The 15,361-nt window shown below is 47.2% G+C and overlaps 1 protein-coding gene across 2 annotated transcripts in view; it reads left to right on the forward strand.

Moving 5' to 3' along the window:
- The window catches only part of Dapk1 (death associated protein kinase 1), a 141,142-nt gene that overhangs the window by 99,108 nt on the left and 26,673 nt on the right, over positions 1-15,361 (forward strand). For both annotated transcript variants that reach the window (XM_050143394.1, XM_050143393.1), the window contains exons 4-17: positions 1,450-1,588; positions 2,617-2,746; positions 2,913-2,961; positions 3,050-3,076; positions 3,878-4,030; positions 4,364-4,409; positions 5,993-6,082; positions 7,232-7,324; positions 9,490-9,609; positions 10,026-10,124; positions 11,181-11,279; positions 12,392-12,490; positions 13,256-13,453; positions 14,768-14,965. In XM_050143394.1, coding sequence (XP_049999351.1) covers positions 1,450-1,588; positions 2,617-2,746; positions 2,913-2,961; positions 3,050-3,076; positions 3,878-4,030; positions 4,364-4,409; positions 5,993-6,082; positions 7,232-7,324; positions 9,490-9,609; positions 10,026-10,124; positions 11,181-11,279; positions 12,392-12,490; positions 13,256-13,453; positions 14,768-14,965 — 1,540 coding nt within the window. The remainder of the gene's footprint in view (positions 1-1,449; positions 1,589-2,616; positions 2,747-2,912; positions 2,962-3,049; positions 3,077-3,877; positions 4,031-4,363; positions 4,410-5,992; positions 6,083-7,231; positions 7,325-9,489; positions 9,610-10,025; positions 10,125-11,180; positions 11,280-12,391; positions 12,491-13,255; positions 13,454-14,767; positions 14,966-15,361) is intronic.

The raw sequence follows: 15,361 nt of genomic DNA on the forward strand, positions 1-15,361 counted from the left end.
CCCATGTTCTCTAGCCTGTTTATACTGAATGGGTGTAGATTTGTTATTCACTCGCATGTGTGTGGGGTCCCGGCCTGCTGACCAATACAGACTATAGCTGTTATGTGCATAATCACATTTAATCACAATGTCGTGAATTGTTAAACTTGATAAAGATCACCTTACAAGGACTCTTGTTAAATGTCCCCTGTTGTTTTCTGTTAACTACCCCTGTGGGGTTTGGGAGGAATTGTTCTTCTTTTTACTAGATAGAAAAGTTTTGAGTTGTTACCATGAGCCTGGCACTGTGCTGTGGGTAGGGCAGCATACAGCAGGCTCTGCCTGCTGCCCTCAGTGGGTTTATTGTCTAGCGGGGTGAGGCAGTGACAGACTCAACAAATCTTCCGCTAGATGTACCTTGTGGTCTTTCATAAGTTCATTCTTAGCAACTAAAATATTTCTTGAAGTTATTAGTAAATTGTTTTTAATTGCATTTATAAACATGCACATATTCACTTATGTAGACCAAAGAAACAAATGTAGACCAAAGAAAATCCTTATGATACCATGTTGCAATCAATTTAAAATCAGTTGAAATACAGGTTAGAAATCTTCTGGTTACTTCTCTCACATACAGGATGAATTATTCTTTGAGTCCTAGACAAAGCTGGGTGTAGCTCCCCATCCCTGAACAGAGAGTTAAAAATTCTAATTTGAAATGTCATCGAAATGTAAAGAAATGCTAGAGGCTGGAGTGATAACTCAGTGAGTAAATGCTTGCTGAGCGTTCCTGAGGAGCCGAGTTCACATCCCTGGTACCCATGTAAAAGCTGTGTGTGGCCACTAGCTTCTGTAACCCCGTGCTGTGGGATAGAGACAGGCAGATCCCAGGGCCTTGCTGGTCAGCCACTCTAGCCAAAATAGGGAGCTCTGAGCTCAGAGAGCGGCATCTTAAAAAATAAGGTGAGCTGGGTGGTGGTGGCACACACCTTTAATCCCAGCACTCAGGAGGCAGAGGCAGGTGTATGTCTGTGAGTTCGAGGCCAGCCTGGTCAACAGAGTGAGTTCCAGAACAGAATCCAAAGCTGCACAGAGAAACCCTGTCTTGAAAAATAAAAATAAAAATAAAAAAATAAATAGACGAATAAGTAAATGAATGAATAAATAAACTAAAATAAATAGAATAAGGGGATTAAGAGGCTGAGGAAGGTATCGCCTCTGGCATCCACATGGGCCTACACCTATGTGGAAAGTGCACACACAGTATGCAGAGACCCCTATTCCTTTTTATTTCCCTACAGCCTCTCATTGCTCTGTCCCCACCTTGTGTGAATGTGGCACCTTAGTACCCATAGCTATTTCATCACATTTTCCTGAAATTGTGCCTGTAAGTTGCCAGTCACCCAAAAGAGAGAAGGAGCAGAAGATTTGGGAGGAGGATCTCTATTAACCCTGGCTCCTGGCTCTCAGTGTTGCAGGGGGTGAGCTGTTTGACTTCTTGGCTGAGAAAGAATCCCTGACTGAAGAGGAAGCAACGGAATTTCTCAAGCAGATTCTCAGTGGTGTCTACTACCTACACTCGCTTCAGATCGCCCACTTTGACCTGAAGGTAACACACACTGTGAGTGGAAGCCGGTGAAGCCGGTGGAAGCCGGTGAAGCCAGTGGATCCCTCTACCAGCTGTGGCCTTTGTGTCTTGCTGGCTAAGAGCAACTGAGGCTCCCGAGTAAAGATTTCCCCGACGTGGGTTTAACAGATGGAATTGTTTCTGTTAATCATTAACATATGAGGTCTTCCTAGGGCTGGGGTGTCTAAATCTTTGTTTTGTGGGGTAGAGGCTTAAGATCAATGGTCACAGTCAGGAATCCCTGGGAAGGAGCCAGAGGGGCTTCCTAACCAGGTGCTTCTGCAATGGCTGCTCTTGGACACTAGGCTACTTTCGGCTGGGTTGTCTGGTGCCCGGCACAGTTTTCATCCTCCTATGGCTGGACATTTGGTGGACAGTGTGTTTTCTCTTGATGCAAGCCTGGGGTCTGACCCTCCCCTCCACTGTCAAGCCAACCCAACCCCCAAAGTTTGCTGGTATAGCCAGTCTCTGACCGACTGGAGGCAGGGCTGTATGGGGGATGGGAAATGTGTGAGCTCCATTTCTAGCCGTTATGGAGTCTTAATCTTTTGGGGGGGGAAGGAAGACAGCCATGTCTGTGTCCCCAGTGTCCAACATCTGCTCGATGTCTTGTTTCTGACCTGGGGAGCTGGCAATGCCCATAAATAAGTGCCCCCTGGGCAGCTGTCAGGACCGGAGTGTAGATGACAGACACAGGATTTGCTTTTGTGGGAAAGACTCCGAGTTCTGCTCTTTCTCCTCAAACTGTCAAGAAGGATGGTGCACTCGTCATCCCACCTTAATAACAGACATTTTAGGTCTGCCTCCTGTTTCCTGCCTCCCCATCCTTACCACGGATTTTCAGGCCTCAAATTCTTGTCTCAGACCTACCTCCTGGAAACCCTGAGCCCCAAACCTGTTATTCCCAGTTCTCTTCTCATCTACATCCTTTTGGGTTTTTGTCTATTTTTTTTAAAGCGTGAAGAAGGACCATTTGACGCTCTTTACTCCTCTTTCTCGCTCCCTTTCAGCCAGAAAACATAATGCTTCTGGATAGAAACGTGCCCAAGCCTCGGATCAAGATCATCGACTTCGGCCTGGCCCATAAAATCGACTTTGGAAATGAATTCAAAAATATATTTGGGACACCAGAGTTCGTGGGTAAATTTTCTTTGCCCTTAGGTTCACTTATGTCTCATCCACATTCTGCTGGCAGAATCTCCCTGGCTTTCGGATCGTTTCTTGTCCATGTCTCTGTTTGTCACATGAGGGTAGACTCTGTTGGCTTGCAGCCTTCCCAAGCTAATGAGTCTTTATTTTCTCGTAGCTCCAGAGATTGTCAACTATGAGCCCCTTGGTCTCGAGGCAGACATGTGGTAAGGAGAATGTCCTTGGTGTTGGTGTCTTTCTGATCTCTTTGGCTGTTCTCCTAACCTGGCTTTTTTTTTTTGTTTCTGTGTGCAGGAGCATCGGAGTAATAACCTACATTCTGTAAGTATCGAGTCTACAACTCATGTATTCTTCCCTTGTCTCTGAACCACAACTGTCAACCAGATAGATCATGTAGGCCCTTTCAGCTCATGCATGTTCTCCTTTAAGCATCTTCATTCCAAACCTTTAAAAAGGGGGTTTATTTTATGCTATTTGGGTTTATTCTTCCTCAATCAAGATGAATTGCCAGAGATTGTAGCATAATCATGGTGAGGAATTCTAGCTGTCTATCCACCGAGAAAATAGGAAGAAGAGTTTTATTTTAAACTACATACTGGTTCAAATGACCGTGTGCAGGGGTGTGTTTGTGTGTGATGTAAATACCACATAGTGTGTGTGTGTCTGTTGTACTTGTTAGTGTGAGTGTACACAGGTCCGAATGATTGCTCTGCATGCCACTTTTTATTTTTTAGATAGGGTTTCTTTATGAACCTTAAGCTCATTGATTTGGTTACAGTGGCTAGCCAGCGAGCTTTAGGGCTCTACTCTGTCACCCATTGCTAGGGGTACAGTCACATGCCACTGTGCCCGGCTTTCTTCGTGGATTCTAGAGGTCCAAATGCAGCAGGCACCTTTTAACAGCGGAGCCATCTCTCTAGCCCCAGATGAACCTTTTAGCAGGACGGCTTTGCATGAAGTTAGTACTTTTGTTCATAGCGATGTGTGGTTGACTCTGAAGTGACTAATCCCGCATCAGGTTCCAGTCCTGTTTGGCATTTCCCACACGAGACTCAGAAGAAGCAGTGAGTCCACATGAGTGGTCATTAATGTTCTGCTAATTCCCTGCTTTATTCTGAACAGCCTAAGTGGGGCCTCGCCATTTCTTGGAGACACCAAGCAAGAAACATTAGCGAACGTATCTGCTGTCAACTACGAATTTGAGGAGGAATTCTTCCGTAATACCAGTGCCCTTGCCAAAGATTTCATCAGGAGACTGCTGGTCAAGGATCCAAAGTGAGTGTCCCTTCTTCCTGTAAGGCTGGGACTGGAAACAGCAGGTGTTCTGTGTGTGGCCACCTTTGTCAGACCCTCACTGTTCTACCTGCTAAAGGAAGAAGGCCCCAGAAGGAAGTGCAGCAGAAGGTGCAGTTAGTCTGCCTGCTTGCTGGCTCCGTCCCTGCACAGAGGACGAGTCAGTAGCTAAGCTGGCGACCTGCACGGTTGCTCTCGGGGCCCCAAACTGCATTTTCCAGAGTGTCTGCTTGGTGGACTGGGCCAGCATGGAGATAACCTTAGCCCTGTCTCAATGTCATGAGAATTTTCTTCTTCTTCCTTTTTTCCCCAAAGGAAAAGGATGACAATCCAGGACAGTTTGCAGCACCCCTGGATCAAGGCGAGTTGCTTCTTACGTTTGGGGTTCTCATCATTTCTCAGGGATCGGTGTGAGCACCTGTGGGTCGTGCTGGAGTGTGAACTGACTACTGGTCCCATAATTGTAAAACAGCGTGGTAGACAGCAGTGTGTCCCAGTGATTACAGAGGGAGAAAAATGAGCTGTTCAGAGCAGGAAGAAGTCACATCAGTTGAGCAGACGTGTTTGGTGTAACCTATGGAATTACAGTACAAGCAGCATTTTAAAGCTTGAATTATTTTCTATCATATAGCTGTTTCAAATCTCAGGATCTTTTGAAAACTCTGAAGGTCTGTGGACACCACACCCTGCTTCCACACAGCAGTAGGGGAAGCTGTCCTTTCTTTGGACCCTTGACCCTGAAACATGACACTTTTACATTGCTGACCTATTGGCACTTGGGCAAACAAAACTGAATTTGCTTCAGCCTGACATAAGAGGAACTGAGGTTGGCAAATGTGTAGCTTTCTGTCCTTGTGGCAGAGCGCCTGGGAAAAGGCCTTTGTTCAGAAGGACAGGCTGGTTTGGGTCAGTTTTAGAGTGGTGGACAGTGGGCATAGCCATTGAGGCCTCTAGCAAGATGGTTCATTACGGCAGAGAGAATGTGGTGGGTGGAGACGCTGACCACAGAGTAGCCAGGCAGGATGGTGGGGTGAAGGGGCAGTGGTCCTGGTAGGTTCCTTCAAGGACTCACCTTCTTTCCAGTGGCCTCCACCACTGCAAAGTTTCTCTCCTGCCCAGGAGTTGCACAAGCAGGCCACTAAGCCGTTAGAATAAGAGGCATCGGGAACATTTAAGATCCGATCGATAATAAAGGTATCTAGTAGTTGAAAACAAACCCACAGGCCTCATCAGTGGGGATTATGGAAGGCCTGGGCTCTCGCTCTCCCACTTGGGTAGAGCCTGTGCCTACGTGTGTCTGCTGAGGAAGATGCAGTGAACTTGTCTGAGTGCCCATAGGATGGGCCAAATGCGCAGACCTCTAGGGTCCCTCCCAACTTGACACCACTTAGTAAGAAAGACTCACAAAAGGCCTCTCCACAAATCTTGCCATTCCCAAACTGTCACCGTGGAAGATTGTCTCTGAGTTTGGTTACAAGCTTGCCTTCTGTTCTAGACGCCCTTTCTATGTCCTATACAAAATACTGAGTCATTAAGAGTTAGCTGGCAGAGCCTAGTTCTTCCCTAGATGGTTTTCTTTTTTGGGAGGGTCTCAAGTATGCTTGTCTAGCTTCAATTTTGGATACAGGCAAGGATGACCGTGAATGTCTGACCCTTCTGCCTCCCCCTCCTGAGGGCTGAGACTGCAGGCATGAACCACCCTGCTTGGTTTATGAGGTGCCAGGGATCAAACCCAGAGCTTGAATGCTAGGAAGTCTCTGCACGTGCTGAGCTGCATCCCATCCTAGCTCGTGGATCTTGAATGCTGTTCTCCACTCTGTATGTTATTTTAGAATAGTGAGTGTGTAAGCCTTTCAGAGTAGTGAGGGGTCTTAAAGCATTACCATTTAACCCGTTTCTGTAATTAGCTTTCATTATTTTTTTTATTTTGAATTTTCATTTTAGCCTAAAGATACACAACAAGCTCTTAGTCGAAAAGCCTCAGCAGTAAACATGGAGAAATTCAAGAAGTTTGCAGCTCGGAAGAAATGGAAAGTAAGACTCTACGATGCGGAGGCATCAAACTCTGTTTTCTTCTGTCTGGTCAGGGCTTACTCTTCTCATCCTGGGATCGGTAACTGCCTTTATTTAACAAGAGGCTGGTCTGCAAACTTCTGTGCTCTTATTAGTGACTTTCAAAGACAAGCACAAACCATATTTCAGGGCTATTTAGCTTATCCTTTGAAATGAAATTTTGCACGCTCTTTTTCTCAGATTATCCCCAAGGCAGATTTTGAAATCAGTACAATAAAGTTACAGTGAACGGTTTTCCAACTGTAACAAATCACATTCTAAATAAACCAGTTCTTCCTGGTGAGCAGCAAGGCCTAAAGCTTGTATCAGAAACCCGCCCTCCTCCTCGTGGGCTTGTAGGGGGACCCAGAATGGGGTATAAGCCCAGGCATTATGGCCTCTCCTTCTCCCCTGTGGTGCCTTCCCTGTGACCTAGGTGGGATGCTGGTTCAGGCATCTTTGAAGCAATCAAAATTCTAGGATCAGAAGGTGATGGTGTGGCTTCCAGTGTCCAAGATTCGGTCAACTCTGGAGGGAGCAAGCCCCTGTCCTCCCTGGATGGTCTAGTGCTGTACCTCAGTTTTATACCTAGACTGCCAACAAGGCTTAGAACTTATGTCTCGGTCTCTCTCCCCCTTCTTCCTCTTTTTCTCCCTCTCTCTTCTTCTCTCCTTCCCTCGTGTTTCTTAATTTCCCTGTGGCTTCCTTCAGCCTTTGAGGATATGGAGGAGGTTGTACTGCAGACCAGTGCATCTATCTCCCATCTGTGCGTGCTGATAGTCACATGACCTCCTTTAGCTGACTTGGCCCAGAGAGCTCAGAGCAAGGCCCTTGCATCCCATGCTGGACCCAGGAAGATCCCACAGGGTTTTGTTGGGGTTTAGAAAACAAGGCACAGAGAGAGAGATGGGATATGAGGCACCCACTTCGGAGGTCGTAGTGAATGCACAGAGTCTCTCTGTCTTGCTGTCTGAGCACATGACCTTTAGAATACATCCTTAAGCAAATAGCCCAGCCTGCCATGGAGTGCCCATCCCTGGAGGCCTTTTGGCAGTGAACATGTTCTCTGTGCCTTCTTCCTAAGTTCTCTTTCCTCCGCCCCTTGACTTATTATGTTTATTTTGTTTTTAGCAATCTGTTCGCTTGATATCACTGTGCCAAAGATTATCCCGGTCATTTTTGTCCAGAAGTAACATGAGCGTGGCCAGAAGCGATGATACTCTGGTAAGCAATCCTGTTTGCCTTGGCCAGCTTTTTTCACGACTGTGTTTGGATTGTTTACACTGTTCTGTTTGTTCATCAGTACAGAAAGCCCACGTCATGGAAATAGCAGACTCACACTTACTCCTGAGGTGGGCTGACTCTGTGCCCTGTCCTGCTCTCTTCTTTGATTTTCATTTAGTTGACTTGGCCTTGTCTTAGCTGCCATCCCTACTGTTTCCAATACTCCTCCTCCCGTAAACACTTGTGTACACGGACATACCACATACACAAAGCATGCATGTGTGTGTACACACATGTGCACACACATGCGCGCACACACACACACACACACACACACACACACACACGGAAGAGGATAACTAGTGGAAGAAGAACGAGCTTACACTAATTCTCATGAATGAGCATAGGAACTCTGCCACCAATCAGAGAATACAGAGTCACGGTGACACAGAAAGACAGAGAGCCTTCACTTCCTTCCCCCACCAACACCAAGGATAGCACAGTGCCTGTCTCGTGGTAGACCAGAAGGCCATATTCACTTCGTTTATTGATGTTGTCTTGACTTTTTGCCCAAAGTCCTTGCTAATGGCACCACAATTTTCCCCATGTCTAAACTGAAACCCAATCACTGATGAGCTCTTCAGATACAGCCAGACATCTCTCACTTCAGTGAGACTTTCTCCGGCCACTCACACACTGGGGCTTTGTTCGCTGAAGTGAAGGGGACTCCAGGAAAGGCAGACACAATGGTTCTGTGGGAACCACCATGGCCTGTAACCCAATAGTCGGTGTTTCCTGGACAGAGCTAGGAACTCCTAGGGCGATGATCACATGGCAGCAGACACCAGCTCTTCTTTTCTACTGATGCTACGCTGTGCACTAGTGCTTCACCTTTAGTCTACAACTGTAGAGTGAGATGAGAAGGAATGTGTGGACACAGGCACGACACACGCACACACACACACACACGCACGCACGCACGCACGCACGCACGCACGCACGCACACGAAGGAAAGCCAGAGAGGAGGAAGTTATGAAGGCGGGGAAGGAAGACCACTTTGGAAGGACTTGAGGGTGTTAGTGGAGCCAGGGAAAAATGGGAATGTGGGTCTGGCTGGGGGATGCTGTAGTGGGGATGACTGAAGCTCATGAATCAGCGTTCTTAGCAGTCCTGCATCATGTGAAAGCTAGGGTAGGAGCCCTAGGAGAGATCTCACCTGCTCTGTCTTCTGCCGAATGTGGGGAGCTGTAGGCTGTCTTCTGTTGATTGTGGGGGGCTGTAGGCTGTCTTCTGCCAACTGTGGGGGGCTGTAGGCTGTCTTCTGCTGATTGTGGGGGGCTGTAGGCTGTCTTCTGCCAACTGGGGGGCTGTAGGCTGTCTTCTGCCGACTGTGGGGGGCTGTAGGCTGTCTTCTGCCGACTGTGGGGGGCTGTAGGCTGTCTTCTGCTGATTGTGGGGGGCTGTAGGCTGTCTTCTGCTGATGACTGTGCGGGGCTGCAGGCTGTCTGCATGCATGTGGGCACATACAAACACCACACATACAGATGCATACATACACACACACGTGCATGCACACACATGCTCATGCTCACACATGCATTTTTATTGAGCATTAAGAGGATTTTACCTTCCTATATTTCAGACCTAGAGAAAGAAGACATTCAAATGACAAAAAGAAAAATAGAAAAAAAAAGAAAGAGAGAGAAAAGAGCAAAATGATAATTCTGTAACTGGAAAATTTAGCAAATGATATTGTCTTCTTTAAAGAAACTATGGATTTCCTTGGTTCTATGGTTTTTTTCCTTCCTCATCTAGCAGGAGAGGCTGTCTCAGAGGAACCTCTCACAGTGTTTTCTGGTAACTCTGTTTTGACAGATTCCAAAGATAAAGAGAGGGTCATCAGTTGGTATCCTTGTCCAAAATCAGAGCCTTAGAAACAGTTCATTCTCGGTTACAATGCAGGTGCTAAGCAGTAACTGGTAATGGTTAGCAGCATGAAAGGGCAGAAGTTCACTCCCCAGCTCCCTTTGTGACCGTGCATTGGGGATTAAGTGGCCGGCTCTTCTTCTTAGAATGCCCCTATGGCAAACAAACCAGGGTTCACGCGCTGTGTTGATGAGGATCCTGGCCAGCATGCGACTCTTTCCCTCCTCATGTCTCTCAGGACGAGGAAGACTCCTTTGTGATGAAAGCCATCATCCATGCCATCAATGACGACAACGTCCCAGGCCTGCAGCACCTTCTGGGCTCGCTGTCCAGCTATGACGTTAACCAGCCCAACAAGGTCCGTCCCTCTTCTGCGGAGGTGCCAGAGGCTTGCATCACAGACTGTGCACCCAGAAGTCCAAGTTGGGAGGGACCCCGGTTACTTCTCCAACTCCACCCTGCGAATGGAGCCTCCATTCTGTGGGGAAAATCCTTTCTGTCTAGAGTGATTTGAGTTGCAAATAAGGATGTTTTGCATTGAGGGCCTTCCTTTACACCCCTGTTCCTGCACCCTTGAATCCTGTCTCTTTTACAAATGGTAGCACCATCCTTGAGTTTACATCTGAAAAAGGAGGTGCTTTTGGTCCTTCCCTTCCTGTCCCTCGATCTGGGGCAGAGTGTGGACACAGCAGGCAGAGGATATTGGTGACTCCATGGGCTTTCCCCTTCCTACCCAACCTGAAAAACAGAGAGTAGCTTCCTCTTCTCTTCCAGCATGGGACACCTCCATTACTGATTGCTGCCGGCTGTGGGAATATCCAGATGCTGCAGTTACTCATCAAACGAGGCTCAAGGATCGATGTCCAGGATAAGGTCATAATTCTGTGTTATTAAAAACAATTCTTATCATGGGTTCCCCGCTGTCTTCCTAATCATAGGAGCAGTAAGTGGGAGAGCGTGTCTACTTTTGTGATCTCCTATATGGCGCTGCATAGAGAGCCTAGCGCAGGCTGACAAGTCCTGGGGAAAGGTGCTCACATTTCCCCCTGCAGGCTCTGCCCCTTTCTCGTGCCTTATGCTTTGCAGATCACGTTTACTCAGCAGTGTTTCCAGTCATACCTGGAAAAGTGTTCACTGTGTAGTTAATGTAATCAGAAATTCACTAGCCTGCGTGTGTATCACGTATCTGGATATGGACGCACATCCTGTGTAAACAGCGTTGTAAAGGCAGACGTAATTCAGTGACAGCTGATGATCACGACCACGGAGCTCTCATAAGCTGCCATAAAAACTCTAGTTTCCCCGCACAGCCATGAGCTCCATCCCTGATCTGACCAAAGGCGGACCGAGAGTGTCTGTGGGAGGGGGCAATAAATTGCAGAATGTGTTTCCTCTCACTGTTCTCTAGATGCTGAAGCATAACGACCGTTCCCATGGTGTTTCAGCTGTATCAGGTGTTAGGAGTAGGTCAGAGATGATTAGGGTGCGTTGGAAGATGTGCCAGTTCTGTGCAAGATGCATCATTTTGCAGAAGCGACTTGCACACCCATGAATTTTTTCTTTCGGTACCTGTGTGGAGGATTGGATTGGAATCAGTCCCCTCTGGATACCGAGGGTACTGTTAGGAAACCTAGCTAGAGGTTGGTATTGAAAAGGCTTCAAAAAAGAAAACAAAGTTTTGTTTTTACTTTGAAAAGTTGCAAAGATAACACAGAGACCCTCTTTCAGCTTTCCAATGAGCCTCCCCTGCTGCTAATATGGTACATGACCATGGTATAATTACCAAAGCCTTGAAACCTAGTGGGGTTTTGTACCTCTGGGAAGGGGTTCCGCTGGGATTTGTTACCCCACAAGAAGGGAAGCCCTGCAATTCTAAAGGGTGCATGGTCCAGGAGTTCTAGATGTGACTCTGCATTGGTTTCCCTGCAGGGAGGATCCAATGCCATCTACTGGGCCTCTCGGCATGGTCACGTGGATACTCTGAAATTTCTCAATGAGAACAAATGCCCTTTGGATGTTAAGGACAAGGTAAAACCGTGCATCTTAAGAGAAACAAGAGGAATTGGGCTGCATTGAGTGTTGGCCTGCTTGGTACACCAGAACCCAAAGATAAAGATTGAGGAGCACATTCTCCAGCAGGGGATTTAAAGTTAAAGGCTTTTTTTTTTTTTTTTTTTTTTTTTTTTTTTTTTTTTTTTGTTCTTTTGACTGTGTCTTGGCCTAATAGTTAATTCTGAGTTTCTACCTTAGATGCTTCTAACTATTGTTAGGCTTTTGGGGAAACAAAGTATTTAGGGTTGTATGTTGGAGCAAAGTTCACCTCCTGTCAGCAAGGAAGGAGGGAGACAGAGACAAAGAGACAGAGACATCCTCAATGTCTCCTTTATTGTAACCTAACTTCCATTAGCCCCCACCTCCTAAAGTTCCATCACTCAAAGCCTGGAGGACCAAGATTTTTGCACACGGCCTTCTATGAGTGACTAAGATCTGGACAGCAGCAAAGGAATCCATCACTGCAGGTTGCTGCCAGTTGACAGTAATGTTTTCTGTAGTTAGGGTAGCGTGACCCTGGCAGGTGCAGACACAAGCAAAGCATCATAAGTTATATTTGTTATTCACAGAAATATACCAGGAGCAAATGGCTGTGTTCTCTAAAATCACAAAATCTAAAACCTAGAATGCAAGAAATGAGTCTCTGAGCACAAATAAGGCAATGAAAGGAGAAAGTAGTTAATAATTTAATTAAAAAGCTACACATTAGGGGAGGGGGAGGGAAATGGGAGGCAGTGGCAGGGAAGAGACAGAAATCTTTAATAAATAAATAAAAATAAAAAAAGCTACACATTTAAATAATTGCAGAATGATCAGCCTGACCTTAAAGGGGTTTGTGCATGTGTACAAGAGTGGGGGGAGGGAGAGTCTTAGTTTCAAGTTGAGCCGCTGGAATCATCTGTCCACAAAGGAGGTAAAACATAGCGCTCACGGTAACGGGAACATAGTCTCACCGAGTTATTTTTAGTGACAAGATGAACCAGGTCTGAGTGTGCAGCCCTTGCTGCCTAGGGGCCGCCTGACCCCAGGTCCTGCCCTTCATCTCTGGGGTCTCTTGAGCGGTTCTGAGTTCTGGTCTTCTTTTGCAGTCTGGAGAAACAGCCCTTCACGTGGCAGCCCGATACGGACACGCGGATGTGGTGCAGCTTCTCTGCAGCTTCGGTTCTAACCCTGACTTCCAGGACAAGGTAGGTCAGTCTCCTGCCATCCACGGCACAGCACCCTGCACCCAGCTCCCCGTCTAACTTCTTCATGCACCTGTTCTAATCCCCGGGACAGCCCGATATCAGTATCCTTGCTTTATAGGGACGGAAATCACACAGCAAGTTCCACAGCCCGCTCAAGTTGTCTGTGGTGGGACCAGGGATTGAACCCTGCCAAGTCTGGGTTTCAGAGTTCTGTTTGTAAGCACTCTGTCTCACGGAACCTTGTAGACAGATGTGTTTGATAACGCTGATGGAAGTGCAAACCTTCCACCACCCCCACACATGCCCAAGCTTTGAGGCCAGTGCTTCCTGGGCTAGTTACAGAGATGTCATCATGATAGCTACCTCACAGAATGCTCCCCTGAGCCATCCTGGAGTCAGGTACCTGGCAAAAATCAAAGCCCTGAAATTGCTGGGACTCCTGCTCAGAGGAGAGCTTTCCTGTTAGTTTCAGAGACAAATAAAGAAAAGCAGCTTCGCCAGAAGGTATTCTGAGCTCACCCACGCAAAGGTCTTGCTCTTCAGGGACCTCTAATATGCTGAGAAAGCCAAGTTCACTTAGCACTCCTGCCGAGGGGACAGACTGACCAGGAAGAGCCCTGGGTCTGCCTCTTAACGGCAGCGGCTCCTGCTGGTGTCGTTAACTCAGGTTAATTTTTTGCCCCATTGACTGCAGTCTCTGTCCTCCGTGGTCTTGATGTTGCTGCCATCTGCATTTCCCTTCTCTGTACCCATGTCCTTGAGCAGGAAGAAGAAACCCCCCTGCACTGCGCTGCCTGGCATGGCTATTACTCCGTGGCCAAAGCCCTCTGTGAAGTTGGCTGTAATGTGAATATCAAGAACCGCGAGGGAGAAACCCCGCTGCTGACAGCTTCCGCCAGGGGCTATCATGACATCGTGGAGTGTCTGGTTGGACATGGAGCTGACCTGAATGCCTCTGACAAGGTACATGGGGGGAACTGCGTGGCACTCACTGTGATCTGATGGGGTGGAGGGACCAAGACACTTGCCTACTTGAACTTAGTATACTGTGATTTCGTTTCTTTGATTACAAAAATTTCTGGAATTTTCTAGAATCTTCTTTTTAATATGTAACTAAACTTATGGCTTGAGCAAGCCAGTTTGGCCACTGTTTCAGTCTTTTTAACTTTGGTTAACTTTGGTTAACTGTGCAACAGGGACCACATTGTCAAATTCTAGATACATGTTGAAATGGGTGTTTATTTTGCCACTTACTCTTTTGTAAAAAGGCAATAAACCACTATTATTTGTTTTACAATTTCACTTCTAGACCAGCTGGTCTCTTTTTACCTAAGCAAATTCAACACAATCTATTTGAACTTGAACTTAAACAGATACAGTAACAGTACTGTATACAGTTAGACTGAGGGTCTTATAGTTCATGTAGCAATTGTTTTTTAGGGGCAGTGCCTTGGTACAGTCTCAGTTGGACACAGCTGTGTCCCCAGGGGACTTTATAGAAATATCTGGAGACATATTTTCATTACCAAGCCTGGGCTGGGTATTTGCTACTGGAATCTGTTAGATGGAGCTAGTGTTTCTTCTAGACAATCAAAAGTCCCAATGCCAAGAGTGCTGAGTGGAGAAACTCAGGCAGACACAATAGAGATGGGGCCCCAAGCTCTGTTTCTCAACAGTGTTCAGCACGTCCATTCCCCAGGGATTCTGTACTATTTCCCAGGGATCCTGTACCGGGGTGCTATTAATTCCCTGGCCGGGTTCTTGCATCTGCTTTCTGAGCATTCAACAGCCCTGGGGGAAATTATTTCTCTCTCTTTCTCTCTCTCTCTATCTCTATCTCTCTATCTCCCGAGGCAAAAGCTTTTGGAGCCTGTCCCGGAACTAGCTCTTGTAGACCAGGCTGGCCTCGAACTCCCAAAGAGCCGCCTGCCTCTGCCTCCCGAGTGCTGGTATTACGTGTGCCACCACTAGTGGTGTTTCTCACATCTGCTCACAAGGGCGATTGGCACACTACTAGTTACAGCCTACCAATGCTGGGACAGGCGCAGAATCTTGCTGTCTGTCCTTCTCTCTGAGCCTAAATGAATCGGCAGGTGTTCCGCTCAGCTTCAGTTATGCAGAGTGAAATGGATGAAGCCCCGCTTTCCAGGGTCCAGGCAATGACTCTGAAGTTCTCTTGTGTTTGAAGCCACCCTGTTTCCAGCTAAGCCTCACACAGGGGAGAGAGAGGGCCGAGGGTGGAAACCAGAGCACTCACGGGCTTGGGCTTGGTTCTAGGATGGACACATTGCCCTTCATCTCGCGGTGAGGCGCTGTCAGATGGAGGTCATCAAGACCCTCCTCGGTCATGGGTGCTTCGTGGATTTCCAAGACAGGCACGGCAACACGCCCCTGCACGTGGCCTGCAAAGACGGTAGCGCACCTATCGTGATGGCCCTCTGCGAAGCCAGCTGCAATCTGGACATCTCAAACAAGGTACTTGCAGAGGGTGGGATCCCCAGATTCCCACCGGCTGCCGGGTTCTTGCCAAGTTTATAATATTTTCTTGTCATAGCTGAGGATGATGGTCGCTAGGGGACAGTGCCGTTGTGAGCCGTGTGACTGTTGAGTAGTAACAGAAAATTGGGACCTTAACATACACTTCTCGCCTATCCTGGCCTCCCACTTTTGTGTTTGTAAAATGAATGGATGTGCGTGTTTGTGTGTGTGTGTGCATGTGTTTATGTGTGTGTGTGAACCTGTGCATGTGTACACATAGACATGTGCTTGTTTTTCCAAGAAGAGTTGAAACTCATGGTATAAACAAAGGCCGGTTTCCAATACACACCGTCCTCAGTAAATACTTTCGACACTGTGTTCTGATCAAGGTTC

Source organism: Alexandromys fortis, unplaced genomic scaffold (assembly GCF_014885135.2).
Source record: "Alexandromys fortis isolate MF-2015 unplaced genomic scaffold, M_Fortis_MF-2015_v1.1 scaffold_1, whole genome shotgun sequence".
Classification (NCBI taxonomy): Eukaryota; Metazoa; Chordata; class Mammalia; order Rodentia; family Cricetidae; genus Alexandromys; species Alexandromys fortis.